General features: G+C 31.7%; 2 protein-coding genes and 2 long non-coding RNA genes across 18 annotated transcripts in view; 3 read left to right on the top strand and 1 right to left on the bottom strand.

The window, feature by feature from the left end:
* Positions 1–3,692, top strand: part of LOC129940178 (uncharacterized) — a 66,509-nt gene extending 62,817 nt beyond the window's left edge. For all 7 annotated transcript variants that reach the window (XM_056048440.1, XM_056048441.1, XM_056048439.1 and 4 more), the window contains 5 exons: positions 1,911–2,103; positions 2,161–2,375; positions 2,438–2,988; positions 3,043–3,227; positions 3,294–3,692. In XM_056048440.1, the coding sequence (XP_055904415.1) occupies positions 1,911–2,103; positions 2,161–2,375; positions 2,438–2,988; positions 3,043–3,227; positions 3,294–3,540 (1,391 nt within the window). In that variant the 3' untranslated portion in view covers positions 3,541–3,692. The remainder of the gene's footprint in view (positions 1–1,910; positions 2,104–2,160; positions 2,376–2,437; positions 2,989–3,042; positions 3,228–3,293) is intronic.
* A 1,849-nt stretch (positions 3,693–5,541) lies between these two features.
* LOC129940182 (uncharacterized) lies at positions 5,542–7,395 on the top strand. 2 transcript variants are annotated; one of them, XR_008780621.1, is made up of 5 exons: positions 5,542–5,988; positions 6,076–6,297; positions 6,360–6,873; positions 6,934–7,100; positions 7,166–7,395. It is a non-coding gene; the product is annotated as an uncharacterized LOC129940182 (long non-coding RNA). The 2 variants fall into 2 exon arrangements; XR_008780620.1 differs by having other exon boundaries at positions 5,543–5,988; positions 6,071–6,297.
* Positions 7,396–7,822: 427 nt separating this feature from the next.
* Positions 7,823–9,614, bottom strand: LOC129940184 (uncharacterized). 4 transcript variants are annotated; one of them, XR_008780625.1, is made up of 4 exons: positions 9,469–9,614; positions 9,102–9,414; positions 8,740–9,045; positions 7,823–8,674 (listed from the first exon to the last, which is right to left on the bottom strand). It is a non-coding gene; the product is annotated as an uncharacterized LOC129940184 (long non-coding RNA). The 4 variants fall into 4 exon arrangements; XR_008780624.1 differs by having other exon boundaries at positions 9,473–9,614; XR_008780623.1 differs by having other exon boundaries at positions 7,825–8,674; positions 9,102–9,264; positions 9,319–9,611.
* A 1,999-nt stretch (positions 9,615–11,613) lies between these two features.
* Positions 11,614–23,293, top strand: part of LOC129940176 (uncharacterized) — a 44,162-nt gene continuing 32,482 nt past the window's right edge. For 2 of the 5 annotated variants that reach the window (XM_056048436.1, XM_056048433.1), the window contains exon 1: positions 11,614–12,437. In XM_056048436.1, the coding sequence (XP_055904411.1) occupies positions 12,373–12,437 (65 nt within the window). In that variant the 5' untranslated portion in view covers positions 11,614–12,372. The remainder of the gene's footprint in view (positions 12,438–23,293) is intronic. The other 3 variants (XM_056048435.1, XM_056048434.1, XM_056048437.1) reach the window with 3 other exon arrangements.

The following is a 23,293-nucleotide window of genomic DNA, read 5'->3' as shown; positions in this document are numbered from 1 at the left end:
GTTTTTATTTTTAGTTTGATTAATGCTATAAGATGAATCCTTTCAAGATTTTTTTCACAAAGAATCAATGCATAAAAGGTTTTATTTTATTTTTAAATACATTTTAATGATGGAATTTCATTTTACTGAACAGCTGACAAAAGCCAATTGGTGTTCCAATTTTGCACTGTTCCGATCACATCATTAAAAATTTTACTGATGAAAGCAACAGTAAAAACACTCTTCAAATAGAAACTTTAAAGTGACCTGACATTTAATTTATTGACGTGAATTTACTGATTGCTATAAACGCTCATCAGTAAAACGTTTCAGATTCCTTCTGTTTCAAATTTTACTGACATCTATAACCGGCCACTAACATTTTTTTTATAATTATTGTATATTTATATCAGTAATCACTATCCATCATTTTCTGATATAACCTCTATAAGGCGATCTGGAATTGAAGCATTACATTTTTTAATAATCACAGAAAATGTTTACCTTCGAATTACGAAAAGCTTTAATACACCTTACTTCATTCACCTTACAAAAAAGCCATGGCCAAACATTTTGAATTATGATAAAGTGCGGTGAATATAGGGCGCATGGCAAAGTTCCACGTCTTCTGAATGAATTCAACTTCTAACAACCCTCGAAGTGTGAATGGGGCATTGTCGTTTTGAAAAATCCAAGGCAGGGTCCAAAAATGCTTTTTGTTTTTTGAAGACCGTTCCAGCAAACATTAATAGTTCTTCAAGTTCATTATTGTGGACAAAAACTAAAAGTCTATTAAGCCATAGTAAGTTATAGCTCCCCACACCGTTACACTTGATGTACGGCTATGATGTCTTTCCAAAATAAGATCAAGCTCTTTCTCAAATCATGGGAATACAAGTTGTTACCAACAGGCCGTCAAGGTTAAATTTTGTTAAGAAATTTTGCTCTCTTGCAAAATGTATCGTATGCTCTTTATGTACTTGACTTAAAACAGGTTTATTTTTTAGTTTTCTTCTCTGGATAGTATCACCTTTTGGTATTATCCTTTGAACCGTTCTAATTCTGGCTGATACTCATCTTTTGGCTCTTATTTTAGTCTGGTAGAGTGTAATTTGAGACAAGCCGTAGAATTAGCCACTTTTCTCATGATGTTCTTGTTTCTAAATTGAACCCTTTTCAAATTTGTTCATTTTTTGTGGATTAGAATATGATTGCTTTCTTGTTTCTGTTAAGTCTCCTTGCGTCCTGAGAGTCCTAAATCCTTTAAGGCATCTTTTATTTTTGCTCTTTCTGAAGAATTCTGACGCTGACAGTCTTTTCAGAGCCCCATGTGTGTTTCAAATTAAATTCAAATACTTTTATCAACAGTTTTAGATATTCTATACAAAAGTTTTTAAATAATCAAAGTGGTCCCATCTAAGTGGAGCATTTTTGTATACGCTTTTTCTTTAGTTTATTATTTGATAGTGGGAAATTTCAAAGCTCGTTTCTAATTTTTCCTTTAATTTATGAACTTTTTTAATGGTGAAATATAAACTTATTCACATGTAATAAAAGTTTCAGGGTACAACACTTTAACCAGCTTTAAAAAGCTAAAATCGATTAAAAAATGTGTGCCCCAGTCTAGTGGTTGGCAGTGTGTAGTTTCCAAAAATGTTATATTTAAATAAGTGTTCATAGTTAAAATGTTTTTTGTTTGAAATTTATTTGTAGATATAACTACTCACAGTTATGCATTTTTACCTCGGGTCATTTTAGTCAGTAAATTAAGAATCTTATGAAATCAGTTTCATTGTTAATTATAAACTTTAAAACTTTAGAGGCTTAAAATTAATAGAAGCCCTGATTTTGTGCAGTTTTAACACATTTAATCTTCATTTTAAAATTTATAATTTGTATCTATCTCTAACCCTCATTGAAATTGTTTTTAGACTCAAATTGTCAAATGTCAACTGAAAAGGATCATTTATCATACATTAACAATGTTCTCATCAAAGAAATTGAAGAGAAACTACGACCAGACAAACTTTTGGAATTTGAAGTTGAGCATTCCACAGGCTTAGATGGGTTTATGTCTGCTTTGTATACAATAAATATGAAAGTTTCTGACGAGAGAAATAAAAAGTAAGATGCTTAATATTTGTTAAACTCAGAATTTAAATAACGAACTTTATTTTTCAGAGAAACTTCACGTAGGCTCTTAGCTAAGTTTATGAAAGGTGATGAACATTTTAGAGTATCAAGTAGATGTTATATTCAGTTTGCAAACGAGATATTGATTTACTCCAAAGTTATACCTTACTATGAAAAAGTATTATCAGAAGCTGCTGCTCAATCCACTAAAGCAGAATGTTGGATTCCCAAGGTTTATGCAGCGAAATATGGAAAAATTGACGGTTTTAAATGTGCTGCCATTTTTTTTAACATCTTTTAATATAATTCTTATTTGTATTTGCAGGGCTTAATAGTGACGGAACAACTTCTAATGAAAGCGTTTTAGTGTTAGAGCATTTAAAGGAGAAAGGTTACGCCATGGGTCCTCGACTATATTTAGATAAACCACACATGCTTGCTATGGTCAAACCACTAGCAGAATACCATGCAATGACATATGCACTAAGGATAAAAAAAGATAAACATTTGGAAGAATTGATTAAAAGTATAGTCCCTTTACCATTTGTAGAGACTGCAGACTCTACCAAGAATTTCTATGATCCAATATATAAAGTTGCCTTTGATCGATTCTTTGATTATTTTAATCGCTGTAAAAAAAATCTCATTTCAAAGGACAATTCTCATGATATTCAATTAGAAAATAACATAAACAGATTGTACACAAAATATGGAAAGACTCCTACAAAATTATTAGAATTCATTCGAACGATTCATAACGAAAATGATAAAAAGTATGCTGCCATTCTTCATGGCGATTTCAATCGGAATAATGTTATGTTTAAATATGAAGGAGATGACAGCAATCCAAAAGACTGCAAACTAATTGATTTTCAGGTAAATTTATTTATTTTCGATTTTTTATCAAACTAAACGGTTCAATGTCTCCAGGAACTACGTTTTGGAACTCCATGCATTGATTTAAGTTTTGCTATGTTCATGAATATGGAACGTTCAATACGGCATGAGTTTTGGATGGATCTATTAAAATTTTACCATAAGACATTGTTCAATACAATGTCCGAAGTTCTAAAACCAAATGATGAAACAACTAAAAACCTTCTTGAGTCATATTCGTAAGATTGTTATTCTAAATAGTGTATTAACCATAATTTTCACATTTATTTGCTTTCAATATACAGATTCGATGACTTCAATAACCACTTTACGAAGTATGCTTTTTATGGCGTTATGATTTGTATGCATTTCTTACCATGGTTATGTGGAACTGAAGAAGAACTGAGTTTACTTTCGCAAGAGTTTGAGAGAGATGTTCACGGGGAATTGTTTTATAGCACTTCCTTTGCCGCTGGAGGAGATGACGCCAATAACAGAATATTTGAAATTTTTAAACATGCTAGCATAATGGGATACATGAATGTTATATAAAAAACCTAAATTGATTTTCTTTTGTACTAAAAACATCGGGCCACTTTTAATTGGTGAAGCACACGTATGTTTTTGATTGTTTTACAGTAAGGTAGGGGTCTTAATAGAGCCGTTTTAAACCTGACATTAAATTTTATTTGATCAAACAATTATTTGAATGATGTTTTCACCTTAAAAGTTTTTGTATACATTCAAGATAACTGAGTGGCGTTATCATTACTTAAAGAGCTCTACCTCTAGTAAGAAAATAACCGTTAATAAGGTAAATTTATGAATTGGGACTTAATTCACTTAAACTAGAAGTGTACTTTTGGCTATTTGAACTTAATTTGGGACATAATAATGATAAATTGTACCGAAAGGGTCGATACATTAAGTTAAGTAAACAAAGTTTAAAACAAATTCTTTACCATGCTAACCCTTTTTTAATAAAATATTTGTTCTTATTATAGACGTCTACTTCAAATTTAAACTGTGTCCAAGCGAAGATGAAGGATCCAAAACATTGCAAACCTTTTTAGAAACCACAAGGGTTTGCCTCTCTACATTTTCAGACAGCAGCTTCTGCAGAATGATTGATGTCATAGCTTATTTGAAACATTTAAGCTTAATTTCCCTTTTTTTATTTGTTAGATATGTACATTTTAATAAAAATTATCGCAATTTTATAGTAAGAAAACATTTATTTCTATTTTAAATTAATTTTCAAAGTGAAAGTGAGTGCTTGAGCTAAACTTGTTGATGAAGTTGCTATAGTCAGAGAGAAAAAACTAAACGAGAGAACCAACTTCGACAGTTGCTCTCTTTTTGCCTACAAGCTGCGATTTGCACATAAACTTGCATATGTATTAACTCCATATAAAAAAAAATGTGGGAAAGGAATACTTATGCAAGAAGATGTGCATACTCCCCACATTTAAAAAAATGGCGTTCACCTTTGAAAAATGGCGGATGCAGTCAGCTGTTCAGAGGTGTTCAAAGAAAATTCAAAATTGTGGATGAAGAATTTTTTGGTACTCTCATTGTATTCGTCGAAGCAGGACAGTTCACCTCCGCCGGTTTACCTCTGCCAGTTTACCACCGCCAGTTTACCTCTGCCAGTTTACCTCCGCCGGTTTACCTCTGCCAGTTTACCTCTGGACAGTTTACCACCGCCAGTTTACCTCCGCCGGTTTACCTCTGCCAGTTTACCTCTGGACAGTTTACCACCGCCAGTTTACCTCCGGACGGTTTACCTCCAGAGCAGATAAGGTAGTTTATTATTTTCAAAACTAGCATCGAATTGAAAACTTTTGGCATTTAGTTTTGTGTTGTTCTTTATTTGTATTACTTATGAAATGAATTTTGACACTTCCACAACACCATAATGTTTTTTTCTAAAGCAAAATATTCATTTGATATTTAAGTAAGTTTTTGTGTTTTTTTTTTTTTGAATATTTAACAGAATTCAATCTTTTTAATCAAACAAAGCTCAAATTTCTCTTTCTTCAATAGACAAAACGAGAAATTGACCATAAAAACATTTATGAGTAACAGTTTTTAAAAATAAATAAACTCACGGCCGAATAACACTATAAAATAAAACACTAAGAAGCAGAAATATCGGCCTTTGCATTTATTAAGAAGCATCCTGTGAGCAAAATAAGCCACATTTCAAACTACCTTACCTGCTCTGGAGGTAAACCGTCCAGAGGTAAACCGGCGGTGGTAAACTGTCCAGAGGTAAACTGGCAGAGGTAAACCGGCGGAGGTAAACTGGCAGAGGTAAACTGGCGGTGGTAAACTGGCAGAGGTAAACCGGCGGAGGTAAACAGTCATGTACCGTCATAGTTTTTTCCCCCGCGGTTAAGCTATATGGGCACAAATTCCACCGAAACTATGAGGTGAACTCAGCAGTTCAAAAAAGAGATCCGTTAAATTCAAAAATTGAAAAATTAATGCAATATTTTAAGAACAATTAATTTTCCAACTTCTTTTTAGTGAAAACAGTGCTAAAAATAATATTTAACTGCTTTTGGTAAACAAATTCTATCATTTTTATGAAAAGTTTAGCTAAAAACAGAATAAATCATGCCGAAAGTATAGGCGCACCCTAGAACTGCAATGCGAACGTGGCGCAATTTGAGTTGTACCCAGTTTTGACAGATCAAAAGCGAGGTAAGTATTTTGACAGCGAAAATTAAAAAGAAAACAAAATACAATTTCTGCGATTTAAATTTTAATTAAATCAAAACAAAAGTGAAAATTAATAAAAACAAAGTTGTTAATAGTATTCCTGATTAACTGTTTTATCTATATTATATAAATAATTTCATACAAAATGATCCAGAGTCAACTATTTCATCGATCTAAAAAGTGACTTCATCATATCCGAAGAAGTATTTCCCTACGTAACTTGGCTCTAGCTGATAGAGGATTCTTTCAGGATCTCTTTGCAGACACCGCTGGGTAAGTTGTATATTGTTTTGTATGTTTATAAAAACTATAAGAAATCGTAATGAATTATATTCTGTTCTTCTTAAAACGGTAGTCCAGAAATGGCAAAACTTTTCACAGGTAAACAACAAAACAATCTACGCCGGCTTTGATCCAGCTGCCGATAGTCACACGTTGGCAATCTCCTGGTAATAATTGGACTTCTGCATGGCATCGAGAAAGACACAATCCAATTGCGTTTGTTGGAATACGGGTCTTATCAGTAATCCTAGTGGCAAAACAAAACGAAATAAAGGGTTGTCGGTCATTGAGACAAATTAGGTAACTATAATAGAAACCTAATGCGCTTTAAAACTCAATCGTTTTGATAATATTTCTTTCAGAGTCGTCAACAATGCATCATAGTACGAAAATCTGAATGTAGTGGACTTTGTTGGCAATATGGAAAGACACTTTCGAATGGGATTACTGCTCTCAATATCGTCAGTCCAGTCGCGACTTAATAGTGCAGCTGGAATGAGCTTTACCGAATTCACATAACAAATTTTCCAGGGTTATGACTTGTTGCTTCAGAAATACAATTGTCGCTTTCAAATGGGAGGCAGTGAACAAATGGGTAATTTAATGACTGGCCACGAACTATCAGCAGAGTAGAAAAAAAGAAATCAGTATTTGGATTGACACTTCCAATTGTGACCAACGAAGGAGAAGACAAGTTCAGAAAATCTGCTGGCAATGGTATTTGGCTGGACGAAGAAAAAAGTAGCCATTTTTTCTTTATCAGTTCTATTTGAAAATGCCAGATTCTGAAGTCGAGAAGCTTCTCATTGAAGAACACAAAAAATTACCAGAGAAGAGAAAAGCACAAAGAAGATGTGACGCTTCAAGTCTATGGAGGTGATTTTTAATAAACAAATAAATCACTTCTTTTAGCTATTTAAGTTTTTCTCATTCCAGAGGTATGTCTAAAACAAGACGAAAAAGTCAAAGAGGCGCTCTGTAAGGGAAATGTTGAAGGACTAGGTTAACTGAATTACAACGAAATCCGATCGTTGAGATTTTTTCAGAGCCTGGACTATCCATTCTTGATCTGGCACTAAAAGCTAAATGTTTTACAACAGAGAGTAAGTGAAAAGTGTTAAGTTTTTGCTTGAGGTAATTTATTTTAAAATTGAAATTCTTCTTTCAGCTGATGCGATCAGAATCATCACAACTGGAGGGTTCTATATCAATCAAAAGTAAATGTAGTTTATGTGTTACGTTCCCATTTTCATATGTTTTGTATTTTATTTATTTATTACATCAATTAGAGTTAAGAGTATACTCAAATAGACTAATGAATATGACAAGTTTTATTTAAAATATTATATTATAAACTAAGAATGTAAAATTAAAAAAAATAAACTAAGCATACATATATTTGAAGTTATTTCTATTAATATGAAAATTAAAGTCAATATTATTTGATAAGCTATTAATTTCTCTAACACTCTATGAGCGTTCATTTATTTACTGTTGGTGCTGTTAATGCTTTGTTGCAGCTTAACTTCTGGCTTTTTGGATTTTCAAGTTGTTAATTTCTTATGTTTTCTTTTGTTCATAGTGTTCGATTTTGAATCGATCCGTTCAAAATGGTTAATGTTCCATTTTTGTTGGCGAGGATGAGTATATGAATAAAAACAATTTGTTTAGATTATACAATTAAAATTCACATTAGTTAAAAGTCCTTAACAATAATATTGCATTCTTTTCTGTGATAAGGAATTATTTAAATCAATAAACATGTAGACTTTTTAATCTAAGTTCATGAAATAGCTTTTTTCAAAAAAAAATGAGTTATGTATGTTTTTTCAAACCTACAATATTTTTCCTTAGTATTTCGTTCAAATTTGTTTCGTACTTTTTATTAGGATTTTTTAGTCTTAGGTTAAAACATCAAGTTCCTGTAGTAAATTGAAAATAGATAAAAATAATGTTGAAAAATAGTTTTTTTTTAGCTAAAATCGAAGTTCGTATTCGTAATCAGCATCAAAAATAAACTCACGAACTATTTAAAACCATAAAAGTATTACAATTCAATACTTTAGGTAGAGTCAAATGAAACTCATGAGTCTGTTAACCACATGGAATCGCGAAAGAATACACACGGATGTGATGAACCAAAACATAAGAAGAATAAGTATTACAAATATTAAATTTGTAATGCCTCAATAAAGAAAAATATACTTTATACAGCTTATTCGTTTTTCCAACGAAAATTATAGTTATGTAGGTCCCCTGAAGCAAAAAGCACCAACATCTTTGAATTCAAAACAAATTCCTTTATTATTAAGTAAAGTAAATCATAAATAGTTTTGAATAAAAATAATCCTAGTCAGCAAAGAAACAATAGAATATACAATATATACAAAATTACACTATAGCTCAAAATAAATAAACAAGTTTTTTGCAAAAAAGATTATTTTCTAGATATATGTACATAGAAATAAATCTAGGCTTCAATTTGACCAACTTTTACAAAAACTTTCGATGATAATGCGTGTTTTTGACGTTCTTTCTTTTCGGGCGTGTGTATGTATTCACAAAAGTATATTTCATCAAAAAACTAAGGGTAACATCATCGCCTGGTTTCAGTCCTTCTTCAGGTGTGAAGTTCAATTTGATTGTTACGTTATTGGACTTTCTCCAAGTGGTGAATCTATAAAAAAATAAGAGAAACAACATAGAATAAGAATTGCCAATTCGATTTTTTTTGTTTTTTACTTTGGTTCCTTTCGTTGAACTTTTATTCGAAGTAATCATTCGCCGTTCTTCTTCCTTGGTTGGCAGTTTCATAATGGTTGTGGTCATATGGTACATCGTTGGGTTAGTAAGCTTGAGGATCAATTCAGTGGACGTGCCAGGCTTCAGTGGCTCTTCACAACGCACAACAATTGAATGCGATACTTGATCGATCCTGGATGGTACTCCGGCTTGATGACATTGTGTTCGCATTCTGCTACGAATAGGGGTTGTTCACTGTGAATGGTTGATCGGCAGGTTGACCATGACGCTGCTGAATTGTCGTGACTATAAAGAAATTAATTTTCATTATATAAGGAAATCTGAAATGGAAGTTGACTTACTTTTTTTGATGTTGATTTTCTGTGTGAAAATCGATGGATTCAACTCGCCGACATCGTCAGTAGCTGCCGAGAGACTGATCTGAATCTGTTTGGCTTCTTGGGGATTCTTGTCGGGCCAGCTCATTTGCCTCCGAATGATTGGCACCGTTAAGCCAATGCGATCCTTAGGAGCAAAATAAATGGATTCGTTGTAGATTTAAAATTTGAACTCACTTACAGTCAGGGTTGGACATTTTTTGGAGTCTTCCTGCGATTGTATTCTTGTTTTGTTTGCGTCTCTTGCAGAACTGCAGATTGGTAGTACTCTTTATACCTAGAAGATGAAGATTAAGCTAGTTGACTACGATATGAATGTTTCGATACGTACTTACACAATCGATGGAGAAGGGCGTCAGCGGTCAACTATTACATGGCAAAACTTCCACTTGCATCATTGACTTGGTCGTGTTGTTTCTAATGGTTTTGATGGTGACACCTCCACCGTCAACACCTGCGGCAGCTATTGCTGTTGAGAAGCATATCTGTAGTTAAAAACATTGATATTATTTTGTTAAGAGAACTATAATATAAGGGAAATTGCTTTCTGCATTATGGCACTATCTAAAATGAAAAGACAGACTATAAAATAACTCGATTGTTGCATCTTCTTCACTGCAATTTGACTTACTTTTTATTCAATGAAGTGAACTTGTATATACCCCCTTCATTATAAAGAATTTTGGTCTGAAAAATATCAAATTATATTAAAAATCAAAACAATTAACAAAAACTTACTCTTATAATTCGAAACCCATTGTTTTGTTTTGCAAAATTTGTTTGTCATTTTTGACAGGTCACAAAAATTCCATAAGTTTCTTTTTAGCCCAATCCCCCATTTTGCTTTTTTTTCTCCACTCACATGTATTCACCGATAGCGAATTTGAGAGAGTTTACCTCGAATTTGAGAGAGTTTACCTCGAATAAAATTTGAGGGTGTTTCAGGTAGGACGGGTACCGGTCGGGACTCTAGATAATATATTTCCTCTATGGTACCGATCTTGAACGTCAATGATATCTAATATGTCAATGATTTAAGGTTTCTATGCGTATGTTGCTCAGGAAGAAGAAGCATTTGACCTTAATGATTTACGCTAGCAATAGCTAGAAGAGATTTTCCTTATTTGATCTGCAAATATCGAAGAACAAATGATAGTGGAATTCGCAGAGTCTTCCTACAGATGCTATTTTAAATAAAGTCACAGCTAGAATTCCGTTTTACGCTGAGTCATTAAGAAGACTTTATGTAAGGCTATAAGATTAATAAAACATATAATATAAATTAAATGTATGTGAACTAATGCGACATACACTCTGATTAAAAATTTTGGAAAGTAATCTTTTGAACATTGCCACAAACAACAAAAAAACTCTAATATTTTTCAGCTAAAATGTATATTCTTATTTGTAAGTATATTTTATATGTATGACGTATATGTAAAACCCTTTGTACAATATTTGGGGATGCAAATTCTGTTTTTGATAGTTCTTGCTCTTTAAGTAAACTAATTTGTGTACAAATCAGTGATCAAGTCCTTCCATAAATTTATATATCTGTCACAAATAATAGTAACATTTTCCGCCAAAGAACCTAAGGACATCTTTAATTGTAAAGTTTGAGAAAATAAACAAAATATAAAAATTAAGTTCCAAAGTTTCTACATATTTCCGTTGAAGGCATAGTAATGTTAAGGAAAAGACGACAACACGTGAATTTGACTACTGTAGTCCTTGTGTAGTATGGATAGCAAACCAAATTAACCATTGCAATTTCCAGGATCAAAAATCAACTACCAGCAGTTGGGTATTGTAGGGTTTTGTCAGAAATAATTACAACGTTGCAATGATGGATTACAACTTAAATGTACCGGGTCAAAAGATGGGGGCTCAATATCAAAGTACGTATTTCAACACTTTAGGAAATCTTCCAAAATAAGTTCAACAAATTTGGAATGAACGAATATGGAATGTACCTAATACTAAACGTATACAAAAATGATTTTTAACCAGCTGATTACTTTGATAACATTTGAAGTAAATTCAGGCAAACAATTCTTACAATGATTTTGGAATGATTCTGCAATAACCGAAAATTATCCCAGCATTATAATGAACTCAGCTCAAGAGTCTAGGTTTTTCATCTCAGAAGCTCTGCATTTTTGCTGTGAACTGTGTTACCTTGACAGTTGTCACATTGTTCCCATTTAAAAAAATTTGTCTTAATTTAGTTATCGTTTCATAGTCAGAAGTCTTTGTATTATACAATGATTAAACATCAAATTAAGTTGCGTGAAATAAGTGCAATGTGAAAAACGCCTTAAGTTTTTCTGAACTTAAGTTTAAACTGACATCTGGGAGAACATCCAAATTAGAAAAGAGAAATATTGGTAGCACTGAACTTGTACCTGATGTCTCGCATCTGCCATCTAGTTCCCAAAATCCAAAATATTGAATTAGTTTAGTAAATGAAATTGAGTATCTTATTATTGCTAGTAGATTCGTCTTCAATATTTGTATGCATTTATTAATTTCGGTTTAAGCTGACGCAAATGTTTAATGCAATAAATGCATAATTTTGAGAATAAAAAAGTTACCAATAATTATTTTCCTTCTTAAAAATACAATGTGTCCTTGAATGCAATTGTAAAATATTTTTTGGAATTAAACTTGACATTTAGTGGCGAAATTGTAAGTGTAAAGTTGTGTGCGTCTTGTTGTTTTTCCCGGAATTAGTTTTCATCGTTTGAGGACTAATTTTAATTCGTATACAATTTTAATATAGTAGATAATATTAATTAAACTCTTTTGAGTTTAATTTTATTAAGATACATGCTTTAATATTAGAATCTAAAAAAATAAATGTAATATGAAATAACAAAGGAAAAAACCTGTGTCACGAGTTGCTATCGCAAAGTTCCCAGAATTATAATTCCTAGAATTTCATTATTTTAAAAGAGGAATACATAGCAGATACGTTGTTATGTACATTATGTGCATATATCTTTTCGACTATAAATTAAATCTGCATTTGTATCACTCGAAGTATTTTTCTTTTCCAATTTATGGATTTCGTTTTGCGCAGTGAAGACCTTCAGTTTATATTTTAACTGTACCTACCTTGAATAATTTATTTAATTTTTCTGCATACGGTTTAATACATTTTTTATCATATTGAATGTGTTGTTTATAAACTTTCGGAAAACTCGATGTGCTGTTGCTTGTTTTTGAAACCAAGATGATGGAGACCGTCGAATTAAATTTAAAGCGAATAAGTTTCGTTAATTGTTGTTCATTGATTTGGTAAGTAATAACATTATTTTGCTATTGTTATCGAATTTGGAAATGTGTTTTTGTTGTTATTTTGATAAATTTAATTAATGTACTTAAAATAGGGTATATATTCTAAAGTATTTTCAATTTCATCTTACAAAATTGTCCACTTTACAAACCTGTTTCTATGCCTTCTGATCGAAGATTGGAAAACCCCATTAACCCAGGGGTAGTGCTTGAATTTAGGATAAACCAAGTCCCCAACCTCTTTTATTTGTGCCCATAGATTACTCAACTCACATCAATCTTATAAGCATACCCAAATTAAAATATAGAAACTAATTTTTCATACGATATTCGTTCGGCCATTTTAGTACATCCTTTAATTTACTATTTCCAAAAATTAAAATTATGTAAAACTTAAAATTCATTACATAGCTGATTTTTTGTATTATTAAAAAAGATGAATACATATCTTAAACTCCCAATATCTAAAAAGTTTGATGGAGCTTTTACTACTAGGGAACCATACTTATAATAATAGATCAAATTGCATTCAGACGGAGTAATTTTCGTAAACATTTGTTGCTTGTGAATTGCGGATTTCTGGTGAAAATATACGGCTTAAAATACATTCTTAATTTAAATAAAATAGATTTTATAGATTCCAAATCCGGATTTAAACTTTAATCGCTACATATGATGCTTATATACATTTTTTTTCATATCATCATTTACCTACCTCCTATCATATTTTAAGAATACATTTACTTTAATTTACCCTGAAGTACTAGTGGTGTAATTGCGTTTGAATAAATTTGATATGTTTTTCAATCCACGCTGAGTTTTTACTTTGGGAAAACCCTTATAGATATTATCATACTTAAGAAAACCTGGATTAATAGATTTATTTTCTCTAGGCTCCAAAGCTATACCTACCTTCATTAAAAATAAAAACATTTTGTGGGGTTTTAGATAATTTTGTTTATGTTAAGTTACTTGTATTTGTATTTTTATTTTAAATTCCCTTACGAAATACGACATGCGGCTTTTAATGTAAAAAAGAAAATTGAACTTGTATCTGTAAAGGGTGATTTTTTAGCTATTATCTTTTTGGCAACACTACTTTAAACAGCTGATACAGGTTTCGTGTTTTGTTTCACTGTCAATCATCTTCAGTTTGTTTCATAATTTAACCATGAATAGTCTTACAAACGTGTTCACCGACGAAGCTCATTTTTGGTTCAATAGGTTATGTAGGTACGTAAATAAGCAGAATTTTCGATTTTGAAGTAAATATCTGCCAGAAGCATTGAAAGAGCTACCAAGGTATCCAAAAAAAATCACAGTTTGGTCCGGTTTATGGGCTGGTGGATTCATTGGGCCATACTTAACAAAACTGTTAATGGTGAGCGCTACCGGTAGATTTAATCCAACTTTTTTTGGCCAAAATGCAAGACCTTCACTTGTATAACTTTAAAAAGACGGCGCCCTATGCCACACAGCACGCGCAACAATGGACTTATTGAGAGGCGTGTTCGGTGAATATTTTATTTCACGTTCGGAACCGTTCAATTGGCCGCCTTTAGACTATTTATTGTGTGACTATGTTAAAGCTCATGTCTATATAGACAAGCCCGCTTCAATTGACGCATTGGAAGACAACATTCAAGCATTTATTGGTTAGATACCGGCCGAAATGTTGGAAAGAGTATTCCAAAATTTGACTAAGCGGATGAACCATTTGAGGCGCAGTCAAGGTCAACTTTTGCATAAAATAATCCTCAAACATTATATTATATGGACCGTACTATGGATTCAAATAAATATTTCATTCATACCCGTGGCATGATGGTTAGTGTTTCTAAAGTCTTTTCACGGGTACTGCCTCTTGCGAGGAATTGACTTCTCCAAGAGTAGGTCCCCTCCATTCCTGACAACATTACTCGCACACAGGAATGGTTGAGAGTTGTAAGTCACTAGGCCCTAGTACTCAACGGATAGTGCACCACCCAATTTATTTTTTTTTTAAACTTTCCTACAGCTTTTAAAAAATTACCCTTTAAATTCATTTAAATTTAAGAGGATATACCAGTATTAAGAAAAAAAATATTGAGGATTTATGTACTTAACACTGGCACGTAGGCCTACTTTGGTAGACCATTTAGTAATGTGAATAATTTTTAGGGATTTTCAAAGGCGTGTGACATGGACACAAAATTGACGTTCAGTAATATATAGGTTGTATGAGCATAAAGGTCTGTATGTCTTTGTTGAACTGGGAAAGTTTAGCCTTCAGTCTAGATAATCTTGCTGAAATTCATGGCAAAACATTAGATTGCATTAGTTATGCCCTAGTAGATTAAAAACATAGCGATTAATATTGTTATATTTAGTTTGCGGCAAGTAGCAGAGAGTAATGATATTGTATAATTGGTTGTAAGACGGTTTTGGAAAGTGGCAATTTAGGCTGTTAGCTACATCCTCATGATTCATTCAAATATATTGGGAAAAGGATGGAACCGGGGATAGACCTCTAATTGTTGTCTACAGTAATGAACGAACGAACTAGCTTGTAAGACTAAGAAAAACCCAACATGGTAATTTAAGCCGTGTCATTTGAATATTTAGCGAGTTCTTGTTGGTAGTGAAGCGCAAGTTTGGACCAAACCGTGCTCACTGCGTTCCTGTTGGTTTTAAGCGGCAGTTCGATCGTTCGCGACAGACTCACTATATTGTATTAGTGTCTGAATGTAAGGAGAATTACTGACATATGAAAATGATTGGATCTTAATATTTAATCATTACTTGGATACTATAATACTTTAATAACTTTTTTCAATGAAAATAAAACATCTTTTAATTTTACTTATTTATTTTTTGTGATACAAATATAATAGATCTTCAGTAACTAACTTTATGCTTATACCTTCTCATACCTCAAATAAATGACATTCTTATTTAACGAATCATTAAATGAATTTATTCCTTTATTTATTATTATTTATTTATTCCTTTTAACTTCATAAGTAATCAGATTAAGATCTCGTGGTTAACGTAAATATTTTAGGCCTACTGAATCACTTATTTCATCAATTTAACCGCCAGCACTGCCAAAGCCCATTAGAATGGTCGATAATACCGCGACCATTTGGTCCCATCGCTCCCACACTATGCGCCGCATCCAAATACAAAAATAAGCTTTGTATTTATTCATTAATGCAATTACCTCAGGCAATCGGACAATCAAACCCTACATACTGAAAACACCTTGGACAATAATCAACATTTTTTTCCATGGTTTGCCTGTTTTTGGCTCACCATTGATTGTAAATTGTCGCAGAACACTGTCCAGATCTTTCATGTTTTTGTTTTCTGAATACTATTGTTGTGGCTCCTGACAATCGAATGCCAAGTATAATCGATGCATGATTCTTTTCCCAAGTAGTTGTACTTCAGATTCAGACATCGTGTTTCTGTTACAGTGAGCTCGAATGTCCAACCGTCGTTGATTATGAGATCCTTGAGGGTTACCTCCGCCCCATGGACACTGCAAATCGGTGGATTCCAGCAATCTCGAGCTCTCCGATAGATATAGCGTGATAAGAAGCTCTCGAAGGCATCGTAAAGCATAACATAACCCTGAAAACAAATCTAATTTCAGACTCAGTCAGTTCGTGGATTTCAAATCGATTCAAATCGTCATCTTACCTCTCGTGCTCACTGCGTTCATGTTGGTTTTAAGCGGCAGTTCGATCGTTTGCGACAGACTCACTATATTGTATTAGTGTCTGAATGTAAGGAGAATTACTGACATATGAAAATTATTGAATCTTAATACTTAATCATTGGATACTATAATTGGATGATATATACATTTTTCAATTTCCGGCTATATAGCCATTTGGACTTTTTACAAAATATAATAAGTTAAGTTAAACATTTTTTTTTTTAAATTGCACATTTAATTTATCATTTGTTCTTAAATTATTAGGTTTTTCAGTGGATCTAGCTGATAATTCTCTACTTAGCTAATAAGGAACAATTTGTTTTTGATTTTAAATAGAAAAATTAATGTATTCATGAAAATTTCTTGTTTAATGCATCCGTTTGAGTATTTCAAAAATACTTTGAATAGGTGTATATCTATTATAGTACTCTAGTACAGTATTGAACGCATTGCCTTATTTAGTTATTTTTGTAACCCTTACCAGCACCTGAAGGTACCTTGAACAATGCTCAACAATGGTATTATAAATGTGTATTTCTATTGGAATACTTAATTTTTTTGGTTACTTGTAATGATGTTTGCCTTAATCATAATACAAGTTTAAAACTTTGAGCCGAAATTCAGTAAAATTACCAAAATTTCGCTCTTCTTTTCCTAAATTATGTTTTTTACCCTGAAGGATACAAATTTGTTGTACGAGGTAATGCAAATAAATTACCTACATATGAGTATGTAGACCTAACAATTTTCAAAAACTATCAAAAATACTAATACCTCAAAAAAAAAAATTATAATAAGGTATCTATGCTCTAATTTTTAGTTTTATATTAGGAGTTCTATATTCCGCATTTGGTCGGGAAGGGCAATTTTTTCAAAAAGTTGACATACAAAACATTTTTTTTGAATTTCCTGATATTAACCACTATTTTCTGCTTGGTAGGCAATGTCCTTAACAAGTACAGTGACCACGAAAATTAAGTTTTTTGTTTGTATATTCTGGTTTACACATTTTTTTTAAAGGAATTTGGTGTTCTTAATTGAAATCATACCTTATGTTTCTTCTATTAGATCAATTTTAGAAAAAAACAATACATAATACACTATTTTTAAGGCTAGGGTAAAAAGCAACTTATTTTTCGTAATTTCTCATTAGTGATGACTTATGGGTCATAATATATTGATATACTCAAACTCAGAAATACAAATTAACAAATATTGCCTTACATCGAGTTTAAAAGAAAAAAATACAGAAACAACCTGAATTTGTAACAACAAAATTTGTGCGAGCTACTAAAAGTGCTAGTCTGTCATTGCAATTGATAAATATTAAGTTTGCATTGGATGGACTTCAAACAGCCAGCTGCGGTGGCGTGATGCGTTGTGTATCGGCTCCGCAAGCTACTTGGTTCGAATCTCAAAGATGTTAATATAGACCAAAAGCTAAAGCGGTCCCTAGAAGCTCAATATTATTGTGCAAAATATTGGACAATATTATTGGCTTGGCTCCCCAGACGATTCAATATTTTATACAATAATTTAGTTGAAAGCTGATACTTGTGTTGTGTAGACAACATGCTCAGTGATGCTTTCTTTATGGATGCTGCTTTTCAACGTGAATGGTTGCTCCAAGTTTCTAAGAAACTGCATCACGTCATCGAGTCAAAATAACGATATGTCAACCGGACATATAGAAACAATATGGCAAGTATTGCATTCGTAACAAATTTCGAACTCGAGATCTTAATCAAACATGACATTACGATGGTAAAGAAGTCGAAAAAAGTTGGATCCCCGATTCCGTCCGTCTGTCTTTCTGTCCTCGCCCCTATAGCCCTACCCATTCAGTCGATTGACATCAAATTTGGAAATTAAGGTTTTTAGCCGATTCGGATGGGACGTTTATTTCCTTTTTTAAGACTAACATTTTTATTCTTCATTTGGATTCTTCAACTATAAAAACAAATATTTTTGTATTGCTTCAAAAGGATACTCCAAGAACCGTTATTTCGATTTAAGTTTTCTTAAAAACCAATTAATACTTGTACTAATTGTACATCCTTGCCTTAACATCAAAAATTGTAAAATAGTATTAAGAGTCTAAGGACGCTCAGGACTTGTTGACCAGTTTAATCAAAACATGCAAGAACATTGGGTATGAAATCTTCAAAAAAAAATCAATTTTGGCAACATTTTGTGAAATTTTTATATTTTGATTTTAATGGAAGTGACCGAAGTATCCATTTTTCAAAATAAAAAAAAATCTTCAGATAAATTAATGTAAATTGCTTAAATACTTTCATTCCGAAGCTGTCATTGCTCACATCTCCATTAACTGCTTGATAATTGGTGAATTAGTTTGCCCTTAAAGCCATACAAATTGTGCAAATAAAAGGAACTAGAAGTCAACAAATCTTTTCAATAAATACGAGAAGCAAGATTTATTAAAAGAAGAAATAATAGGAACAAATGTTCTTGCCGAGGTCTTTAAATTTAAACAATTTTTTTCAGAAAATATCTGATATTTTTGTTGAAAATGGTCTAATACTTTTGAACCACAGATTAAGTGTGCATAAGTTTTTCTGGGATCACAAACAAATTTGAGCTGGCCTGGTGTATTCGCTGACATAAATCTGCACATAAAGAATATGTATACAAAATCGACTTTAAAGTCATAACTAACATATGATTAGTCATGATATACCTAGTTATCCCGAATCAAAAAGAATTGCAAAAAATGTTTTCTAGTAGCAAAGAATTCAAAATCTGTATTGAATACAAATTTTATAAAATCAATTAAGACGATGAACACCGCAAAAACGTATTAAAGAAAATTTAAAAACGTTTTAAGATGGTTTGATAACTTACAACAATCATTTATCAATTTTGTTTACATTAGTTTTCAAACTGAAAAAGTACGTAGATTTTTATCGGTCGCCTTATATAAACAAAAAGTGTAACGTTAACTTATAAATCAAGAACATTTGGACCGGTTTCGATTATTCGTTACAATTCGAACTAAAAAAAGAGGCTGGGATGCGACCCACACTGATAACTTCCCATCCTGTCTGTCGTTTTGTCTTGCTTAAAAGTTTGCAGGTTTTCGTGTTGGGTTAAAAAAGTTGTTAGTTGAATTATCCCTAAAACATTTAATATTACATTTTTCATATAAAGCAATAGTTTAGTTTGCAAATCTAGTTTTAGATTTTTAATCGAAAACAAGTTTTTACCAATTTAAGTTGCATTTCTTAAATTTTTACATATTAGATGAATGACATTAATTTGAGAGATATCTATCTTTCGTACTATTTTTTGTAATTTTATTTTTTTTATGAAAAAACGGCCTGTTCGATTTTTATAAAAAAAAATACTGAATATCGAAAAAAATATTTTCTGTGAAATAACAAAAGTTTGAAGACAATATTTTTAATTTTTGAAAAGCTATTTGAGTCAAAAGTAAATTTTTTAGTATTGTTTTTTTTTAGGTTTTAATTTTTTGTAAAAAAACTCATTTTGATTTTTTCTTAAAATTTTACTAAATGTTGACAACAATATTTTTTAACAGATAAAAGTAGTTTTAAGCCAATATATCAAAGTTTTAAAAAGATATTTGAGCCGAAAATCAATTTTTACCAACTTTTATTAATTTTTTTTGTTTAGTTTTTTATTTTTTGTAAGGAAATTTTCAATTCAATTTTTCTCAAAATTTGTTCGAATGTTGAAGACAATATTTATTTTATTATAAGTTAAAATTAGTTGGAAGCAATAATCTCAAATTTTTGATATTGGAGCCGAAAATCAATTTTTACCAACTTTTGTTAAGTTTTATTTTTTGTAAAAAAAACTGTCAATTTGATTTTTCTCAAAATTTTAATGAAAATTAGTTTGAAGCCATAATCTCAAGTTTTTGAAAAGATATTTGAGTCAAAATTTTAACATTTTAGAGTAATGTTTTTTTAGGTTTTTATTTTTTATAAAAAAAAACTGTCAATTGGATTTTTCTCAAAATTTTACCAGATTTTAAAAACGTTATATTTCGCTGCACAAAATTGTTTTGGAGATAAAATCATTTTGCATTCGTAAAATTTTGAAGGTAATAATATTTTTTTTTATTTTTTTTTTGATTTACAAATTGGATTTTTTTCAAAAAATTTATTTGTTTAGTATCACGTTACAATATATTATATAAAATTAATTTCAAGTTTCCAGCGTGTTTGGTTCGAAAGATATTTAGGGTTACCCAAATTTTTCACCTATTTTTTAAACTGCTATGGTAAAAAAACCACCCACGCGATTTTCTTGAGAGCCCTTTCTGCATCTTTCTGCGTTATTATGTGCATAACAAAATTTATTTCAAGTCGATATCTCTTCTGGTTCTTGTATATAGACAACAAAAAACGTCGCGAACGTATAGACGTACGAACGTATGTACACACGCACGCACAGATATCTTTCTAAAAATCTTTTTTTCACTCTAGGGACCTTGAAACGTCGAGAAATGTCAACATTTTCAATTTGACAAATCAGACATTACAAATCGGACATTACAATAATTTCCTATAGGAATTTAATAAAGAATACTCAAGAAAAATCCCCGAAAAAAGTTTTTTTGTAAAAATAAAAACACCGAATCCCAGTGAAGTTTTAAAGCTGAATAAAAGAAAGAAACAACATCACGGCGTTAAACAGTGTTGTATCTATTTTTCGGGACTTGATATGGCCAAATACTGAGAATTAGATTTATTTTACAGTTTTGTTTAAATTAACCTGAGTTCAAAAGTAGATTATTATAAGTTGAACCATATTGACATAAAACCCTTTCATCACGCAACTCAAATGTTTCAATATCTATTCTATCTTGGACAATAATCAACATTTTTTTCCATGGTTTGCCTGTTTTTGGCTCACCATTGATTGTAAATTGTCGCAGAACACTGTCCAGATCTTTCATGTTTTTGTTTTCTGAATACTATTGTTGTGGCTCCTGACAATCGAATGCCAAGTATAATCGATGCATGATTCTTTTCCCAAGTAGTTGTACTTCAGATTCAGACATCGTGTTTCTGTTACAGTGAGCTCGAATGTCCAACCGTCGTTGATTATGAGATCCTTGAGGGTTACCTCCGCCCCATGGACACTGCAAATCGGTGGATTCCAGCAATCTCGAGCTCTCCGATAGATATAGCGTGATAAGAAGCTCTCGAAGGCATCGTAAAGCATAACATAACCCTGAAAACAAATCTAATTTCAGACTCAGTCAGTTCGTGGATTTCAAATCGATTCAAATCGTCATCTTACCTCTCGTGCTCACTGCGTTCATGTTGGTTTTAAGCGGCAGTTCGATCGTTTGCGACAGACTCACTATATTGTATTAGTGTCTGAATGTAAGGAGAATTACTGACATATGAAAATTATTGAATCTTAATACTTAATCATTGGATACTATAATTGGATGATATATACATTTTTCAATTTCCGGCTATATAGCCATTTGGACTTTTTACAAAATATAATAAGTTAAGTTAAACATTTTTTTTTTTTAAATTGCACATTTAATTTATCATTTGTTCTTAAATTATTAGGTTTTTCAGTGGATCTAGCTGATAATTCTCTACTTAGCTAATAAGGAACAATTTGTTTTTGATTTTAAATAGAAAAATTAATGTATTCATGAAAATTTCTTGTTTAATGCATCCGTTTGAGTATTTCAAAAATACTTTGAATAGGTGTATATCTATTATAGTACTCTAGTACAGTATTGAACGCATTGCCTTATTTAGTTATTTTTGTAACCCTTACCAGCACCTGAAGGTACCTTGAACAATGCTCAACAATGGTATTATAAATGTGTATTTCTATTGGAATACTTAATTTTTTTGGTTACTTGTAATGATGTTTGCCTTAATCATAATACAAGTTTAAAACTTTGAGCCGAAATTCAGTAAAATTACCAAAATTTCGCTCTTCTTTTCCTAAATTATGTTTTTTACCCTGAAGGATACAAATTTGTTGTACGAGGTAATGCAAATAAATTACCTACATATGAGTATGTAGACCTAACAATTTTCAAAAACTATCAAAAATACTAATACCTCAAAAAAAAAATTATAATAAGGTATCTATGCTCTAATTTTTAGTTTTATATTAGGAGTTCTATATTCCGCATTTGGTCGGGAAGGGCAATTTTTTCAAAAAGTTGACATACAAAACATTTTTTTTGAATTTCCTGATATTAACCACTATTTTCTGCTTGGTAGGCAATGTCCTTAACAAGTACAGTGACCACGAAAATTAAGTTTTTTGTTTGTATATTCTGGTTTACACATTTTTTTTAAAGGAATTTGGTGTTCTTAATTGAAATCATACCTTATGTTTCTTCTATTAGATCAATTTTAGAAAAAAACAATACATAATACACTATTTTTAAGGCTAGGGTAAAAAGCAACTTATTTTTCGTAATTTCTCATTAGTGATGACTTATGGGTCATAATATATTGATATACTCAAACTCAGAAATACAAATTAACAAATATTGCCTTACATCGAGTTTAAAAGAAAAAAATACAGAAACAACCTGAATTTGTAACAACAAAATTTGTGCGAGCTACTAAAAGTGCTAGTCTGTCATTGCAATTGATAAATATTAAGTTTGCATTGGATGGACTTCAAACAGCCAGCTGCGGTGGCGTGATGCGTTGTGTATCGGCTCCGCAAGCTACTTGGTTCGAATCTCAAAGATGTTAATATAGACCAAAAGCTAAAGCGGTCCCTAGAAGCTCAATATTATTGTGCAAAATATTGGACAATATTATTGGCTTGGCTCCCCAGACGATTCAATATTTTATACAATAATTTAGTTGAAAGCTGATACTTGTGTTGTGTAGACAACATGCTCAGTGATGCTTTCTTTATGGATGCTGCTTTTCAACGTGAATGGTTGCTCCAAGTTTCTAAGAAACTGCATCACGTCATCGAGTCAAAATAACGATATGTCAACCGGACATATAGAAACAATATGGCAAGTATTGCATTCGTAACAAATTTCGAACTCGAGATCTTAATCAAACATGACATTACGATGGTAAAGAAGTCGAAAAAAGTTGGATCCCCGATTCCGTCCGTCTGTCTTTCTGTCCTCGCCCCTATAGCCCTACCCATT

The sequence above is a fragment of the Eupeodes corollae genome, chromosome 1, assembly GCF_945859685.1.
Source record: "Eupeodes corollae chromosome 1, idEupCoro1.1, whole genome shotgun sequence".
Classification (NCBI taxonomy): domain Eukaryota; kingdom Metazoa; phylum Arthropoda; class Insecta; order Diptera; family Syrphidae; genus Eupeodes; species Eupeodes corollae.
The sequence above is the reverse complement of the archived record's forward strand: the minus strand, read 5'-3'. Positions and strand labels throughout refer to the sequence as shown.